The following is a 17976-nucleotide window of genomic DNA, read 5'->3' on the forward strand; positions in this document are numbered from 1 at the left end:
GAAAAAACCTGACATTAAAATAGCTACCGTCACGAACAGTATACCATGCAGTATAATATAGATAGTAATTTTAGTACCAATATATTTGCCTGGATTTAGTATGCTAGAGACCACACTTATGTTTTTTAGCATTCGTCTTATTTTGTTTCTTTTCAACAGAATGACAACTGTATTTAAAATTCCAAATATCATGCATGTGCTTAAAGTCAAGAGAACCGAAAAGGTAGATATTATTTTCCAAATAAAATATAAACCGATTGCCGCCGCTAGCACTTTAATAATATTGAATGTTATCATCCAAAATGTGTAAATACACATATTTTTCTTTTTATTGGTAAGCATTAAAGGTACTCCAATAAAGGTTGCTAATTTGCATATGACATTGAAAGAAGTCTTCTGTTTATCATACTGAATTAAGTTTTGAGGCATTTTTTCGTTAAACAGCATAGCTACAGTATTCAAAATTAAAATGTTTCAAATAATGTAATTTATCTCCTACGTCCTTAAAAATTTCTGCGATGTAAAGTAGGAGCAAATATCACCAACGTTTTGCTTTTAAAGACTTCCTTAAAATCTGTCCAAGGCATTTAAATGTTCATATAAGAGACTTACGTAATATTGATTGGTTTCGTTGAAATTAACGGATGACCGATGAACTTAGCAGAGGGTTCTTTGTTTTTGTAATTGATTTCGTAGTGAGCACAAAAGGATAACTAATTGAGATTATTTTGCGGTGTTGATTTAATACGAAAAATTATAAAGCTCACTTTGGTTGACTAAATATTACTCGCAATTGATGTTTACTTTATGCATGCCTGCTGTTATTTAAAAACAAAGGAAACTAATAGCTGAAAAGTTTACTATTATAATGTTCACAAACTTAATCTATGAGTAATAATATATTAATTTTCAGAACATGCAAACTAATTCAAATATTATTGTCTCAAAACAAAGGCCACTTTAAACAAACAATTTAAAGTAGAATGTATTTGTTATTACTTCATCAACACATTTAAATCACTTTATCAGTTGATAAACAAATATTTTTAATTATGAAATTTGAAGTTCAAATTTTTTTGGAGCAAAATGAGCCTATCTGATTGATTTCTTGTCTAAAAGTTTTTCATAATATTTTGCAGGTAGACTATTTATATTAATTATGGATTTACATTTATTCTGCTCATGGGATTTACATTAATTCTACTTGCAAGATTAATGTTAATTCTGTTTGTGGTTCATTAATTCTATTTATGGATCTGTTACGTGATTGTGTGTTTTTTAAAGGGCTAGAAAAATTTGAAACCTTTTTGAATATTACGAAAGAATCATTTAATTTAAACTTTAAGCATATTAAAGAACAATATTTGAACAATATTTTATAAAGTTTTCATGTAAAATGTTTAAAATCTTAGCCGTTGAGAAAAGTTTTTTAAAAGTATTTTGAACAAGCATTCCCGTGGGGGAGACAATTTCTCAAAGCCTAATGCACCGATCTTTAAAAGATTTGGGACACTCTTCGACATGAAATTGAATAAATATTTAACAAGGGATATAAAAAATTTAAATCAATTTAAATACTATTTGCTTCTTAAAATGACTTTTGGTACAATTTACGCAGTATATTACCTTGTAAAATAAATTGCGCTCAACGAAAAGAATTTTCCTACAATCAAACAATTTCATGCTGATACCAAAACAAATTTCTCATCTACTGCCTTTTAGTTTCATACAGTAGAAGAAAAACAATCAAAAATATTTAGAAAGTTCTATCTGCAAGAAGAGTGAAAAATTCAAGATTCAAGGAAAATTAAACTATCGTAAGAGCCACCGCCATATTGAGTACTAGAAATTCATTGGAACAAAAAAATTAAGATTCGATAATTTTTCGACAGTTATCAACTATTAAATTTGCAGTAAAAAAATACAGATCCATGGTGACTCAGGGGATAGGGCGCTCACCTCCCAATGAGGTCACCCTGGCTCAAATCCCGGCAATCGCAGAATTCAAATTCTGTACACGGCACGCACCGACCACAGTACTGAAGTAAAAACATACACAGTGGTAGACGGATCATGGGTTAGAGTCCCCTTGACGTCAGGCTAGCCGTGGGATGTTTTCGTGGCTTTCCTCTCCATTTAACTCAAAGGTAGGTTAGTTACATCAAAAAGTCCTCCACGAAAAGACCTCCCAATACTAGATCCAGGATTTCCTTGTCTTCTGGATAGGGTTCAAAATTATAAGGCCGCGAAGTTGAACATTGGTTGTCGTAAACTCAAAATTGGGTCAGCAGTTCAACGACGGTAATTGCGGTAAAAAATACAACGTGGGCTGATTTACTCTTCTTTAACGAGCTGAAATGCCTTTTTAATTCATGAGTTAAACGCGATTGTTTTACAAAATTCCAATGCGTCCGAAAGTTATTGAGATTTCAAATTTTTTTTTCTTTAGATCTTTTTTTCTTTTCATAATGACTATTTATCCATTGCTATAGAAAAATGAATTCATATCCCTCTAGATTTTCACTTTATGAGCTTGCACTTTACTTGATGATAAAAGTTTAAGAAAAATTAGTAAATAAAATAAAAAATAAGAGAGTGATTAAATGTTGCGAAACATAAATCTTCACATTTTTATTGAAATTTTCAAAAATATAAAGAGGCTCAAGAGTGATGAAAAACAGTTTCCAAATCGAACTAATGTAAAATATACGTTAACGTTATACCTTTTGCTAGTGAGTGAAATTAATTTTCATGTATTATTTCTTATTGTGTCCACACATTCTGCATTCTTAAGTTTAGCACAAGAAAGGCGGATGGGGCCAGCTTGGCCCCTTTCGTTTCTTCTTGCACTGCATTTCAAAAAACTGACTGAAAGTATTGAGTATGGATAGTGTGTTCTATACTACAAGCTCTTTACTGCCTGTACTTCTAGGTTACTGTTTCCGGTGTATTTTGAAGCCATTTGGCTCACAATGTGATCATTGTGTTTCGAGATTCTCTTGAGTAATATTTCTTATATACGTGTATTTGTTACCTAATTTATTATTTGTGTTTAAAAAAAGAATCGTTATAAAAATCGCCATTTGAAGACCTGCCATTTCAAGACGTAAGAATCGTCATTTGAAAAAAAAAATAATTGTTATAAAACTCGTCAATAATTTACCATATTCGAAATTTAAACCTAAAAGATAATTAGTAAAATGAACTTAATCTCGTTGCTCGAACAATATGCTAACACTAGCGTATGATGGTGCACGGCTTGCACCAAAAACAAACAGTAATAAACAAGTAAAAAGAGGCCAAATCAGAACTGCCAAAAAAGCGACTTCTTTCCAAATCTGGCAACCATGTCACTTTTTTTAACTATACATCTTTAAATAATTAAAGCAAATTTTCACTTCAAACTCCCCAGAATTACTTAATATCATTAATATCTCATGAAATACATCAGATTCAGAAATCAGATAATTCATTTTTTTTTAATTTTTTTCTTTTTGTTAAAAACAAAATTATCTGTTTGAAAATATCGCCTCACGGAATACCCATACGAAAAAATCGAGGTATTTTTGAGGTAGTTATTTAAATACGTCATGAGGTTTAAAAGAGTGCAAATGAATACATCAAAATTTACCTCAAATATACCTTAAATATAACTCCAGGGGTATCAATCTGAGTTGTTTCATTTTGCATCGGTGGAGAGGTAGATATTTACTACTTTAAGGTGTTTCGTTTTCCACCTTAGGTTATCAACCTGAAGTATATTTTTTTACACCTGTGGAAGTATTTATTTTACAACCTAAGGTGTTTCGTTTCACACTTCAGGTTATTCTGGATCTACCTCAAATGTATTTTTTGACAGTTGTAAAGGTAAATTTTCACTAACGTGAGGTGTTTTATATTCTATCTCAGGTTATTGTATTTCAACCACAAGTATACATTTTTATGCTTGTAGAGGAATTTTTTATCAACTTATTTGTGTCATTTTACACATCAAGTAATTATAAATCAGCCTCAAGTGTATTTTTCTACCATTGGATAGGTTGTTTTTTATTAACGTGAGGAGTTCGATGTTCTTTTTTAGGTTATTATTTTTCAACCTCAAGTATAGACTTTTATAGTTTTCGAGATATTTATTTATCTACCTAAGGTGTGCCATTTTACACTTCCGGTTATTATAAATCAACCTCAAGTGTATTTTAGGACACTTGTAAAGGTTATTTTTTATTAATCGGAGGTGTTCCATGTTCTACCTTAGGTTATTATTTCGTGACCTCAAGTATATATTTTTCTATTTCTAGAAGAATTAATTTATCAACCTAAGATGCGACATTTTACACTTCAGAGTTATATCGCTGCTGTTTACATTTATATTGAAAACACCATCCATTTCTGACCTTTTATAATTAGTTCCAATTTATGTGCTTATTTATTCATTCATGTGGTTATTCTTGTGACCTATTTGAACAAGAATATCCTTTCTATCACGCTTAATTTTACTGATAATATTTTCGAATACTTTATAATGCACCATCAAATAAATAAATAAATAAATAAATAAAATAATTTAACTGAAAAAAATTGAAAAACAATTATCACATACAGGTAACAGGTTACTAAAGACAATATTTTGACACTTACTTCTTTTTTATAACGCAACTGGATTCGTCCACTATGGAAAGTTACAAGTAAACAAATTACTCTTCAAAGCAATGGTTTGAAAAAGCTCCATCGTTACCTATCGCAAAATTTTTCAATTACCCAAAACTATTAAAATACTCTCAAAAAAAGTACAAACTTTTTTTTAAAAAACCAAAATCTCCGACATTTCTTGTTTTGGTTGTTCATAACAAAAATTAACAACTTTTTTTGTGTTTGACCAAAGTAACCTAAGCAGTAGCGGTTGCTAGTATATCCTGATAGCTGCCATAAGAAAAATGACTCATACTCAAAACATTAAGTTCAATTAATAAGACCTCTTGAAATTCCGAACATAACCAGAATAAAACAGAGACGAGAATCTTTTTTTAAGCGTATTATACGTATAATACGAAACATGGAACAGGGTGGTATAATGATTTTAGCCTAGACATGAATATGTTTGTGTTAACAATTAACAATATCACATTTGTGTAGTTTCAGAGCAGGTCCGGCTCAACAAAAAGGGGAATTCGAGGCAAAATTTATTTTTGGGCCTTATCTACATGTAATGTGATTCGAAACAAAAATTTTAAAATTTTGCTTTTTGTCACATCTTTCAATTTATAACCTCAATAATATAAAAGATATCTATTGTATTATTATACATATGTTCTTATATTATTATATATCGATTTCGATTCAAAATTGTTAGGTTCTAGTATCCATTTATACACGCTTTCTTTCACTTTTTTATGTTTGATTATAAATATTAGATGTCAATTTAAGAAAAAAAAAATCAATATGCACCAAGAGAAAGTATTATATATATATAAACTAAGAACAGTTTTAATACTTGTTTAGTTTTACAGTGAAATTTGTATTGCATACTTTTATTTTATTCACTTTTACACACGAAAAAAAAAAAAACGACGTAATCTGAAGTTCAAGCTTAGATGTCAATGACATATATAAATAAGTCACTCCTTTAATATGTTATGGTTACTTAATGAATTACTAGTTGACTTGTAGATCTACGCTCAAGTATAGCCAAAGATCTTGGAAACTATTTTTAATCGGGTAAGTTTCCCTTACGAAAATTTAAGGTATATTTAAGGTTGATTTGAGGTATTTTTGAGGTATTAAAGTTGTTTTGAGGTATATTTAAGGTTGCAGACAAAACAGCAATTAAAATTATACCTTGTAAAGGTTGTAATTAAGGCGTACGAGGTTGATTTACATATACTTCAGCTTGTTTTGAGGTTGTTTAAAATTCACTTCAATTCATCCAGACTGATAAGGTGATTTTTAAGGTATACCAGGTTTATTTTCTTACACTTGTAACAAAAGAGGTATTTTTGAGGGAAAAATTTTTTACCTTATTTCAACTAACGAGAGTGAGGTATTTATTGAGGTATATGAAGTCATTTTATTTATACCTAAGCTTATTTTGAGGTTGTTTTAAATTCACCAGACTGATAAGGTGATTTTTAAGGTATACGAGGTTGTTTTTTTTACACTTGTAACAAAAGAGGTATTTATGAGGTATAAAAAAATCAACCTTATTTCAACTAACGAGAGTGAGGTATTTAATAGGTATAAAAAAATATATCTTTTTTCAATTAGAGAGAGTGAGGTATTTATTGAGGTATATGAAGTCATTTTATTTATACCTAAGCTTATTTTGAGATTGTTTTTAAATCACTTCATATCAACCAGACTAATGAGGTAGTTTTCAAGGTGTACCAGGTTGTTTTTCTTACACTTGTATCAAAAGAGGTATTTATGAGGTATAAAAANCATATATATATATATATATATATATATATATATATACTAAGGATAGTTTTAATACTTGCTTAGTTTTATAGTCAAATTTGTATTGCATACTTTTATTTTATTCACTTTTACACACGAAAAATAAACGACGTAATCTGAAGTTCAAGCGTAGCTGTCAATGACATATATAAATAAGTCATTCCTTTAATATGTTATGGTTACTTTATGAATTACTAGTTGACTTGTAGATCTACGCTCAAGTATAGCCCAAGATCTTGGAAACTATTTTTAATCGGGTAAGTTTATATTTATTCCACAGATTCTCATATTCTTTCCAGGGTGATCTTACCACCCTGATCCTTGGAGATCCACCCTGATCCAGGAGAATGATCCCTTAATGCAAAAAACATATAACTTTGAATGAAACTAATAGTTTAAAAAGTAATATTTTCCTGAATATGAATTCAATTTGGGAAATGATTTAGTTTAATGTGATTCACGCACCTCCGATCTCTTTCTAGAGAAAAGGGTCTCATTCATCCTCAGTAGCGGTTTGAGGTGTGTGAATCTAATGCAGTGAAAATGCGACTTAAATCAATTAGTCAACTTTTCTGCTTACTTTAGAACGCACATGACGATTCTGCATCCTTTTTCTCTCACTCGTAAACCGTAATCGTGATCGATTGTTTACTTTTTGTGTTGTTTTATGTATGAGGAAAGTGTTTTTATTTTTGTATCTATATTTAGCCAGAATATTCGAGTATAATTTAATTAACTTATTATTTATTAATATTTTAAATGTATTCTAGCAATTATGTTTCGTGGTAAAGGTTGGTTTTCTGGCGGAATGTGGAAACCTAAGAACCCTCACTCATTAGAGCACTTGAAGTAAGCCTTTAATTTAGACGTAATAAATTATGAAGGTTTCTTATGCAACTTAAATTTCACAAATATTAGTTTCATTTTAAATTTTCTAATTGTTTTCATGATCTAGTAACCTTGAATCTTATTTTGTTGTATATGTGTGGGGAAACGGGATAATGGAATTAAAAAATTATGAAGGATCTATTTTATTACAAAAAAAATATCGAATGAATCTACTATCGGCGCTATTAAACCACAGGAATGCAGAATGAATCTGATTTAGCGAAAATGGATTGTAGAAATTCCGGCAGCTCTTTTGAAAATTTTTGTCGAATTTAAAAGTTAAAGGCTGCAATTTTATTATTTTTTTTACATAGAATAATAGCAGGAGTAATTGTATTTTATTTAAATACCAGAATTCGAATGTGTTTTTCTTTTTTAATACTACCGAAAATTCTCAAATTTCTGCTCTGATGAAGCTGAATTTCTGATTTTGAAGAAAAATCAGAAATTCAGCTTCTTTAAAGAAAGTTCTGTTTTTTGTTATTTGTGTTACTGCTATTGAAGCCTCTATAAGTAAAGACGTTTCAAGGTGATTTGTGAAGTAAGCGTTGTTAATTATGTTAATGTGTTATGAAAATCACATTTCAATTCTCTGTAAAATGAGTTTCGAATTACCATTGGGATTACGATTTACAGCTGATTACTTTTTTGTCAACCTCGTTTTTTTATTTACCATATTTTAATATCATATTATTTATCATATTTTTTACTACTTCTTAAACTGATTAAGAAATTACACATCACAATTTTATCTAGTTTTGTGAGTGACGCACGCAATCTCCAGGTTACCACATCAATGGTATTTCGTATACAAATCTCAAAATCCATCTCTATCAATTAGAGTTACTGACATTTTTGAGTTAATTGCAAATGCAGTTGTACTTTTCAAAATGTAAATGTTTGTGTTTGGACAATTTTTGATAGCCATTCATGAATGAAAAGCTCATTAAACAAAATGATAAAAGTAATTAGAAGTTGAAAGCTTTTTTTTTTCTGCACCTTCTGTAGAAGAAACAATGTTAACTAACATTGTTTGTCAAGACTGCCTTTTAATAAATGAAATTCATCAAATAGATTCAGTGTTTTCATTACAAAAAATAAATGGGAGAGAACTGGTTGAGATTTCAAAAAGTTAAGTGAGATTTCTAAAAATTAAAAAAAAAATAGACTTGGATAAAAAATTATTTCTTTAATTATAATACATTTTTAACATCTTCTAATTGAATATTTTTGCTGCATCATCATGTGGAAAATGTTCTATATCTACTTTTTCAACAGCTATTATATTTATTTGGTTGAAAAATATCCGTATTTGTTTCGTTTTGACCGTTTATACTGAAATTTTTTTCATTTGTCCGCTACGGAGTAGAAGATGTCGCCGTAACAAGGTATTCGTTCATCTTACATTCATGCACAAAAAATATAAACGTCTTACATGAAGAAACCTTACCTACGGTGAACAAGTGGTTGCAGAGAAATGTGCTCTAAAAGGGGTTCCGTGGTTCGAGGGGGGGTGTTCTGTTGTTCGCACCGGTTCTGAACAATACTGGTAAATAGGGAAGCTAGATAACAAGGACCGATGCTCAAAATAATGAAAGATCAAGGAAGAAAAGTGAAACAAATTTTATTCAAACTGGCAAAAGACGAAATTTTTTCCATTATTCGCGCATTTTGAAATTGATTAATAGAGTGCGCGAACTTCTCACGTTTATCATTTTTTATTGCGAGAAAAGAAAAAAAATATGTGAGATTCTCGGCTTCTCGCTCTGTAGTGAAAACACTGAGATTATTCCACAGAGATTGAAAAATGAAGAAAACCGAGTCCTTTAAAAACTGAAGAAAAAATTATAAATATCTTTTTTATTTGAGAAATGTTAGATAAGTTTTTAGTTATATTTTTTTTGTAGGGAGGGCAATTTCAAACAAACAACAACAAAAAAAAAAACAACTGTTATGAGAGAATATTAGCCACAGAAAATTTCTTTCCTTCCTGTTAACTAGGTTTGAGTTTTTGCAGTGACATGGTAAAAATTTAGTTTTTACCAGTAAAAACAATGGCGAAAATGGTAGAAACAATTAACCATGTTTATTTATCTATTTCTAGTGGTTTATTATTTATATCTATTATAAGTAATTATAATTTCTGTATTATAACTAATCTTAGACATCGCATAATCAGTGTTTTCATCATGGAAAAAAAATGGGTGAGAATTTCTCACCCTTTCTCTAAAACAGGGTGAGATTTCTAAAAACTAAAAAAACACAAAAACTCTTGAAAAAAAATCATTTCTTATAATACAATTTATACTTATAATACAATAATTACTTATAATACAATTTTAACGTCTTCTATTTTTTAAAGCATTGAATATTTTTGGTACATCATCATAGAAGATTTTGCCTTTACAAGGTATTTGTCCATCTTACATAAATGCATAAAAAATATGAACGTCTTACATGAAGAAACCTTACCTATGGTACATGGTTGCAGAGAAATGTGTTCTGAAAAGGGTTCCGTGGTTGTGTTCTGTTGTTCGAAAAGGTTCTGAACAATACTGGTAAATAGGGAAGCTAGATTACGGGGCAGATGTTGAAAATGATGAAAGATCGAGGAAGGAAAGTGAAACGGATTTTATTCTAAGAGGCGTAATTCGAAGCTTTTTCCAAAATGCGAGAAATTAGTGAATTTTGAAATTAATTTATAGAATGCGTGAATTTCTCACGATAATAATTTTTTAATGTGAGAAAAGAAAAAAATATGTAAGACTCTCGCGCTGTAGTGAAAACACTGATAATGCATATTTCTTATATATGAGCAAGTCACTAACCATTAAACAAGCTATCTATACTGATATGAGTTATTACACTATTTTATATCAATGTATGCTATAACTTTATTGCAACTGCATCTTCTTAAGGCTCAGAAACCAATGTTGGATAACATGGTGATGTAATTTTGTCAATGATTATATAATGATTATATATTTTCTCCTACAGAACAATTGTCTCTGAAAAATTTTGACTTTTTTTACTATCATTAGTCAAAATGTTTAATTACTATGAAAAGTTATAAGAATGTCCAGAAATTAGATCCCTTATTGCTAAATAAATAATCTGAGTTCAAACTCTAGTTTGCAAAACAAGGTGAAATTTGTTTGACCGCCTAAGGAGACGAGAGGAAGATAAATTTAGATAAATAAAAGTAAGGGATAACATTGAATTACCAATGCTATAAAAAAAATAATAAAAGAAGCTAGAATGATGTCATTTGATTATGCCTCTTTAAATATTTATACCTTACAATAACTGATATCGAAGAAAAATAAGAATAAATATGGATTAATTGTAGAGGATCTTTCCATTGTTTGCAATTATTTTTAATTAGCAATCTCCTTTTAGTATTTTTATTAAATCATGGTATTTTTTACGAGGTTTCTGATTGATTTTTTTCTTTTCAAAATTACATTTATAGGGGTAAAAATGTTGAATATTCACTCAAATGTGGTTTGCAGGTTAATGAAATATTACTTAATTGTTTGATAAAAGAAGTCTTGAAATTCCTTATGAATTTTTTATTAAATATTGGTTAGAGGGAATATTACCAAATTAATACAGAAATTTTTTAATGCAAAAATATTATGAAAATTTTTAGATTATATTGATTTTAAACTATTACTTATTAATTAAACTTTTCAACATTTCATTAAAAAATTATATAAAAACTCTAAAAACTTTCTGTTTTAAGCAAAGTTATTCTGAAATTAAAAATAGTAGGTATATTTTGTTATATTTTTTGTAAAATTTGAATTTATTATATTTAAATGGTACATTATATCTTTTTTAGTTTAAAATTTTTAAGAGTGGTCAGGATCTATACACTGTTCTGATTTATCTGAAAAATGCTGATATATATATTTTTTTTGTCAACTATGAGTCCTTATCTATATTATTGCTTTGCCATTTAATTACAAGAATTACACTTAAAAAGAACATTTTACTTTGTATGTGTACTTAGATCAAATTTCCCCTGCACTAGTTATTGAAATAAAATAAGAGTATAAAAATATGATTTTCAAAAATGATTATCAATAATGTATTAGAAATAAGAAGAAAAAATTTAAAAATAAGATAAGAACATTATATGAATGTTTAATTATTATAAAGTCATAAGACCAATGATAATACATTAATGTATAAATGTTTTATTTTAGGCTAATTTATTCATCAGTATATGATAAACGTTATAAAAAGCATGTATAAAAAATTTTAGGGCATTAAATTTTAAAATAATCATGATTACTTTTATGCTTATAAGATTATTATAACAATGTTCCAAGTTCTTGCTTACTATACTTCCTTAATTTATACTTTAGTTTTAAGACGTTTATAGAAATGGCAAAAACAACAAAAAAAAATTCTTGAGAAAAAGGTCCGTGATACAAACATGTTTCTTTTTAACATGTAAGAACCTTGTTACAAATATATTTTTTAAAGATGTTAAAATTCATGGTAATAACCTCACATGCTAAATAACTGATAACCCATTAAGGTAGATAACCATGCTGATAACCCATTAAGGTAGCGGTTGAATTGTGTTAAGTATCCTAAAATTGTTTATTTGTTTTATGTTGTATTTATGAATTTTTTTATTTTTTGTCTTTTTTTTTTGTAGGTACCTCTATCATGTGCTGTATAAAAATCAAACTGTGAATGAGCAAAACAAGAGCTTGCTTGTTGAAACTTTGCGATCAATAGCTGAAATTCTTATTTGGGGAGATCAAAATGATAGTACTGTTTTTGAGTAAGCATTTTTAAACAATTTCTAATGTATTATTTGTGTGTATTTGCTTGTATTATTTCTAATGTTAGTATTATTTCTAAAGTATTTTTCAATGTTTGTATTACCAGAAAAGTAACATAGTGGTTATTAGTTAAAAAACAGATGTCAACTTGCTCTGCTTTGTGGGGAATAACTTTTCTGGTGATTAAAAAAATTGATGTTTTAATGTATCATTCATAGTTTAGAAATTATGATCTAAAGTTATTTTGCTCGCTGCTACGTATGACCAACAAATAAACTTATAATGTTCAAATATATCGTTTCCCGAAACATAATTTTATAAAATTGTTTTCAATGAGTAGATAAATAAAAGTGTATCTATATAAAATCCTTTTTTGGCAACATATTTATTTAAGAAATCGTTTGTCATGTTATTGCTGGCGTTCGATTTTACTCCTTTATTCAGAGGAGGAAACAACTAAAAAAAAAATTTTTTTTTAAATATGCTACCACTCTATGAAATCTTTAACAGAAAGTGGACAGGGTTCCCACGAGTCAGGGAAAACCTGGAATTGTCAGGGAATTTTATTTCAACTCTAAAAATCAGGGAATAGTTAGGGAAATTTGCAATTTTCTTACAAAAACCTGGAAAATTCCTTCATTATTCCTGGAAAGAAACCAGTCTTAAAATTGTCTATAGCAATACTCAGTCATTGAGATTCGAGTTAAATAATTCTAACATCTATTACAATTATTTATTGTAAAAATTTTACATTTTAGACGTACTGAATTGCTTCCTTCCTCATATAATGATATATATTTTACACAAAAAATCTAAAACTTGGCATAACAAATAAAAAAATCCAAATTTTCTAGTGATAAATTTTGTAGTATAGATAAAATATGGTATGGATTTTCATTGAAATTTACCTGGAAAAGTCAGGGAATTTTTTATCTGAAATTGAGTGGGAACCCTGGTGGAGTAGTTGGCATCCTTGGAAGAATAGAATATAACTATAATTATGCGATAATTACAAGCAACAATAAAATTCTTTACTATTAAGTGGTGTGTTATTTAAAACTGTAGACTGTGTAATACGCACGAAAGTGCGACCACCATTTGCGGAAAATTTGTCACCATCACGGAATTTTTTTTTACCATTTTTATAAAAAGATAATGTTCTATGACTCAATCTTAATGGTTTGAGTGAGGGGGTGACCTCAAATATGCTAATTAATTAGTGCTTGCAATATTTTAGGTTACAAAATTAGACACAAAAACATACTTTCTCTGAATAAACATATATTTTTGTCGGCTAATTTTCTTTTTTGCATATTTTATCATAGCTTTTTAAGAAAATTGATAATTTCTGCTCTCAATTGTAGAATTGGTTTATCTAAAGATAATTCTGTGTTAAAATAATTTTAGAGAATTATTTATTTTACAATATTATTTTATTTTATAATATTGTTTTATGTTATAATAGTAAAAAATTTTGAATTGTAATCATAATAATTTTTGAACCATTTTAAAAACGTAATTTGAAATGACAAAATGCCGAATTCAAATAAACCCATGTTTTCATTACTTTTTGTGAATTATTGTATATTATCATTCAAATATTGTATTTTATAATTTAAAAATATATTCTCTAAGATGATTTTATATTTTATAATTATTTAGCTTTTTCCTGGAAAAGAATATGCTCTCATTTTTTTTGAAGATAATGAAACAGAAATGTGGACGTTATGTTTGTGTTCAATTATTGCAAACTTTGAATATTTTGTTTGAAAACATTAGAAATGAAACATCTCTATGTAAGTATAATGTGTATGTTTGTATGTATATAGAAACAAAATTTAAAGAGCTTTAAACTAAAACACTTTGTTTTAAAATAATAATGATTAAGCGTTTTACTAAAATGCTTTATGTGGATAGATTTTTAGAATGATTGCATGTTGACAAGGCCGTTTTTAAACACACTCCCTAGGTTAAACATATTAAATTGAATAAAAAGTTTTGTAAGGATCTGTTCTGTCTTAAAATTTTCCTTATCACATGTTGTATCTGGTTATTTTAACCCTCCTGACTTTAATGGTTTAAACTCTTTTTCTCTTTTTTTTTTTGTGTGTGTGTGGATCATGTTTTGCATTATAGAATGTAAATTTTTTTTAGCTGTGAGCCTTTGCAATGTTTCTAAACCGGCCGAGAAAAGTTTTTTTTAAAAAAATCAATCATAAAAGACCGGTTAAAATAAAAATAAAAACCACCTCCTTTAAAACACAATATTTTTCAAAAATTGTGATAATATATAGGAAGCGTAATGTTTCTTTTTTTTCTTCTAAAATGTTCTGTATAAACAATTGTGAATTGTTTTTTTATAAAGCCTCCTTTTTTAAAAATTTCAGATTATCTATTGTCAAACAATCATGTGAATTCCATAATTGTCCATAAATTTGATTTCTCAGATGAAGAAGTAAGTTTTCCTTTTATGTTTTGTTCGCAATTTAGTTGTGAATGACTTAAAGCTTGTAATTTCATGATCTTATGATAATCTTGTGAAATAGATTATGCCATTACATGCTTGGTCTCAATATTATATTTTTTGAATTCCAACATTGGTTTGAAAATGCAGTATTTCGTTTATTAAATTAGTATTTATTGATGGTTGGATGTTTGTTTTTTTCCAATTAGAATATTATTTAAATCTTTTCAATTTTCTTTTCATAGGTAATGGCTTATTACATTTCATTTTTGAAGACATTGTCCTTGAAGCTCAATACTCATACTATTCACTTTTTCTACAATGAAGTAAGTTAATGTAATATTTTGAATAAAAAATTTTCATTGAATTTTTTTATTGTTTTATTTAAAATTATTAGCATTGTATATGTAACTAGTGGCAGTATTATGATAGTATTACTTTCCTTTCCTTCTTTCTTCATCCCAGGAAAGAGAGGAAGGAAACCAGGATCAAATAAATGAGAAAGATAGGGAAGTTAATGACTTACCCTCTCAATCTTTCTCATCCAGTAGCTTTCTCTGGACATTCCTAATTAATGCAATAGTTTTTATTTTTTATTTATTTATTTATTTTAAATTTTGAACTTTCAAGGTGTTGAGATTCACATCAATTCAAGCAATCCATAGTTGATGGAGTTTTCCTTTAATTTTTTTCTCTATGGGTGTGAACCAAAAAAATTCTCTTGCATCCGTTATCTTCCTGCATTCTAGCCTAAGCACCTATCCCTTGAATTATAATTTTTTCATGATTTGTAAGACATATAAATTGCTGTATTTCATTCTGATAGAATTCTAATGCTCCACAATGATTAATTTTAAAATTATATCTTTTTGTGTGTATCTTATTAATGTGTGATGTTAATGCTTTCCAGTTGTTTGTTGGAAGCAAAAATATAAATTGGTAAAGGGATATTAATTGTCTTTATGTTTGTTTATAGTGATAAATATTTCTCTAATGAAGTATTTGATCTCAATCAAGTATTCGATGACCTCTTTGTTTTTAAAATACTTAAACGTTATGGAAAAAAGTTACTATTAATAATTGCAACTTACTTCATTTTGTTTTCATATTTATTTAAAGAATGAATTTTAATAATGTAATTAAATATTTTTAAAATAAAAACTGTAATTTATTACTGAAAGTAAGTAAAAAAAATTTGAGTAATTGTCTGGTTAGTGTTAACTTTTATTGTGAATTTTCACTAAGAAGTAATCTTATTTTCATAAGCAATCTCAAACATTTATTAAAGACAGGAAAAAGAAACAGTACAAGATTAAAAATTAATATCAACATATAAGACGGGAATGTATCGTAAAGCCATCTTCACTGTTATTTTATTGTTGTCTCCTTATAAAAGTTTGCAGTGCTAGTTGTAGGAAAACTGTTATGTCCAATGTCTTATCTAATTTAGATTATTAATTTCATTAATTATATATTAATGAAGTTGTTATTTTTTGAATAAACTATGTTACAACTGTCTCATAATGATTCACAAATAAATATATTAAAAATATTTTCCTTTCTTGTTTTGTGAAATCATTCTTTATATTTTATTATGTAATTAAATAATTATTTATTTCTTTACAGCACACAAATGATTTTCCTCTCTACAATGAAGCAATTAAATTTTTTAAACACAGTGAAAGTATGGTGCGAATTGCTGTACGAACATTAACTTTAAATGTGTTCAAAGGTAAGACATATCACAACTATCCAATACTGCTCAAAAACTTTTGATTTGCTTATAGAAATGGTAAGAAAAAGTAAAATTGTATACTTATAGCTATTTGAATTCTTAAACGCATGTTATATAATGCTATATAGATGTATAATATTGTTTAAACTAGTCAAATTTTATGTCATTATTATTTCTTTTTTTTAATTGTTCTTTAATTCTGGTAAGTATGTTTAAAAATACATGTATATTTAAAATTGCCAGGAATTAACTCAACATGCTTTATTAAGTTATCGAATTGTATTTTTATTTTATTTTTTAATTTTTTAGCTGTTCTTAACATTAACCTGTATATGTTTTATAAAATTGTTTATTTTGAAATACCATAAACCACATTATGTATACCTACATATAAGTGAAACATTAAATGCTAAATAAATGGTTTAGGTAATATTTAAAAGATAAATGAGAAAGTGAAATATAGTAATGAATGAAACATCATTAAATGTAATGTTTGTGCACAGAGTGTGTAGCGTTTTTAAAAAGTGCTTAACGATGAAACTAGTGAACGAGTTAATCAATGCGCAAAGAAAGTATTTTTATTTAGATTTTGTGTTTGCAGAAAGTTTTTTATTCGCATTAATTTAAATTTTAGAAAAGAAGGCAATAAAAATTATGAGGCCTCCCAGGGATGGTTACTTTAGGTGACTTTATATTTTTTATCCATCATGAAATTCAAAGTCAAAATAATTAAGTAATTAATTTTGAGTTTACCATATTTAGTTTTAATATTCAAATAATTGATTTTGAGTTTACCATGTACCACAGATGTTCTTTATACCACCAGAGTTAAGAACTGCAGAAGTAAACTTGATGATTGTGTAAAAAAATTAATTTAGACATTTATGGTATGTTAGAAACAGTTTTTTTTTACAATTACTAAAGTATTGTTTATGTTTTGATAAACTAAACATTCTGCGTTTCAAAAAACAGTTTGGTATTTAAGTCTAAACAAACATTAACAAATTCTACAAGAAGTACATAGTGGTAATATTTGTTCAACTGTTATAAAGTAATTCCACTAACCCTAATTTCTAAATAAAACCACCCACATGATTATAACTTTTGTTAATTTTTTTTCTTGACTTTAGAAGTTACTAACTTTTTAAAATGGGAAAAAGTTTTCAATACAAAATTTGAAAAAGAAAGAATGCAAAATATAACCGGCCAGCATATGGTCTACAATAGCAGCGAAGCTGAGAAAAATTTGTTCTTTATAGAGAAATCTCAAAAAGTATTAAAAGGTATGTAATATAAAGGTAAAAGGTATGTAATATCATAAAGCACTTTTGACTTGCACCTTTTTCCGTATAAAAAGGGAAATTTTAAAACTATTTTGATACCTTGAATTTGGTAAATACATAGACCTTTTGAAAATGCTTAAATTTTTGAGCTATATCTATACATTCAATTATCCCTGTAGATGGGTTTTTAAGTTATGTCTTTTTTTCTTTCAGTGGATGATAAAGCCATGCTAAAATTTATCAGAGATAAAACTGCTGCACCATATTTTTCTAATCTGGTTTATTTCATCGGACAACATGTGATGGAATTAGATAAGTGTGTTAAATCAGCATCTGAGTAAGTGTTTATTT

General features: G+C 27.7%; 1 protein-coding gene across 3 annotated transcripts in view; it reads left to right on the forward strand.

Annotated features, from left to right (window-relative positions):
• Positions 1 to 7034: 7034 nt before the first annotated feature.
• The window catches only part of LOC107455279 (C-type lectin domain containing ema), a 45418-nt gene continuing 34476 nt past the window's right edge, over positions 7035 to 17976 (forward strand). The window contains exons 1-8 of one of the 3 annotated variants that reach the window (XM_043046956.2): positions 7035 to 7302; positions 12014 to 12142; positions 13806 to 13939; positions 14531 to 14598; positions 14853 to 14933; positions 16234 to 16339; positions 17473 to 17625; positions 17839 to 17962. In XM_043046956.2, the coding sequence (XP_042902890.1) occupies positions 7229 to 7302; positions 12014 to 12142; positions 13806 to 13939; positions 14531 to 14598; positions 14853 to 14933; positions 16234 to 16339; positions 17473 to 17625; positions 17839 to 17962 (869 nt within the window). In that variant the 5' untranslated portion in view covers positions 7035 to 7228. The remainder of the gene's footprint in view (positions 7303 to 12013; positions 12143 to 13805; positions 13940 to 14530; positions 14599 to 14852; positions 14934 to 16233; positions 16340 to 17472; positions 17626 to 17838; positions 17963 to 17976) is intronic. The other 2 variants (XM_071177279.1, XM_043046957.2) reach the window with 2 other exon arrangements.

Source organism: Parasteatoda tepidariorum, chromosome 2 (assembly GCF_043381705.1).
Source record: "Parasteatoda tepidariorum isolate YZ-2023 chromosome 2, CAS_Ptep_4.0, whole genome shotgun sequence".
NCBI lineage: Eukaryota > Metazoa > Arthropoda > Arachnida > Araneae > Theridiidae > Parasteatoda > Parasteatoda tepidariorum.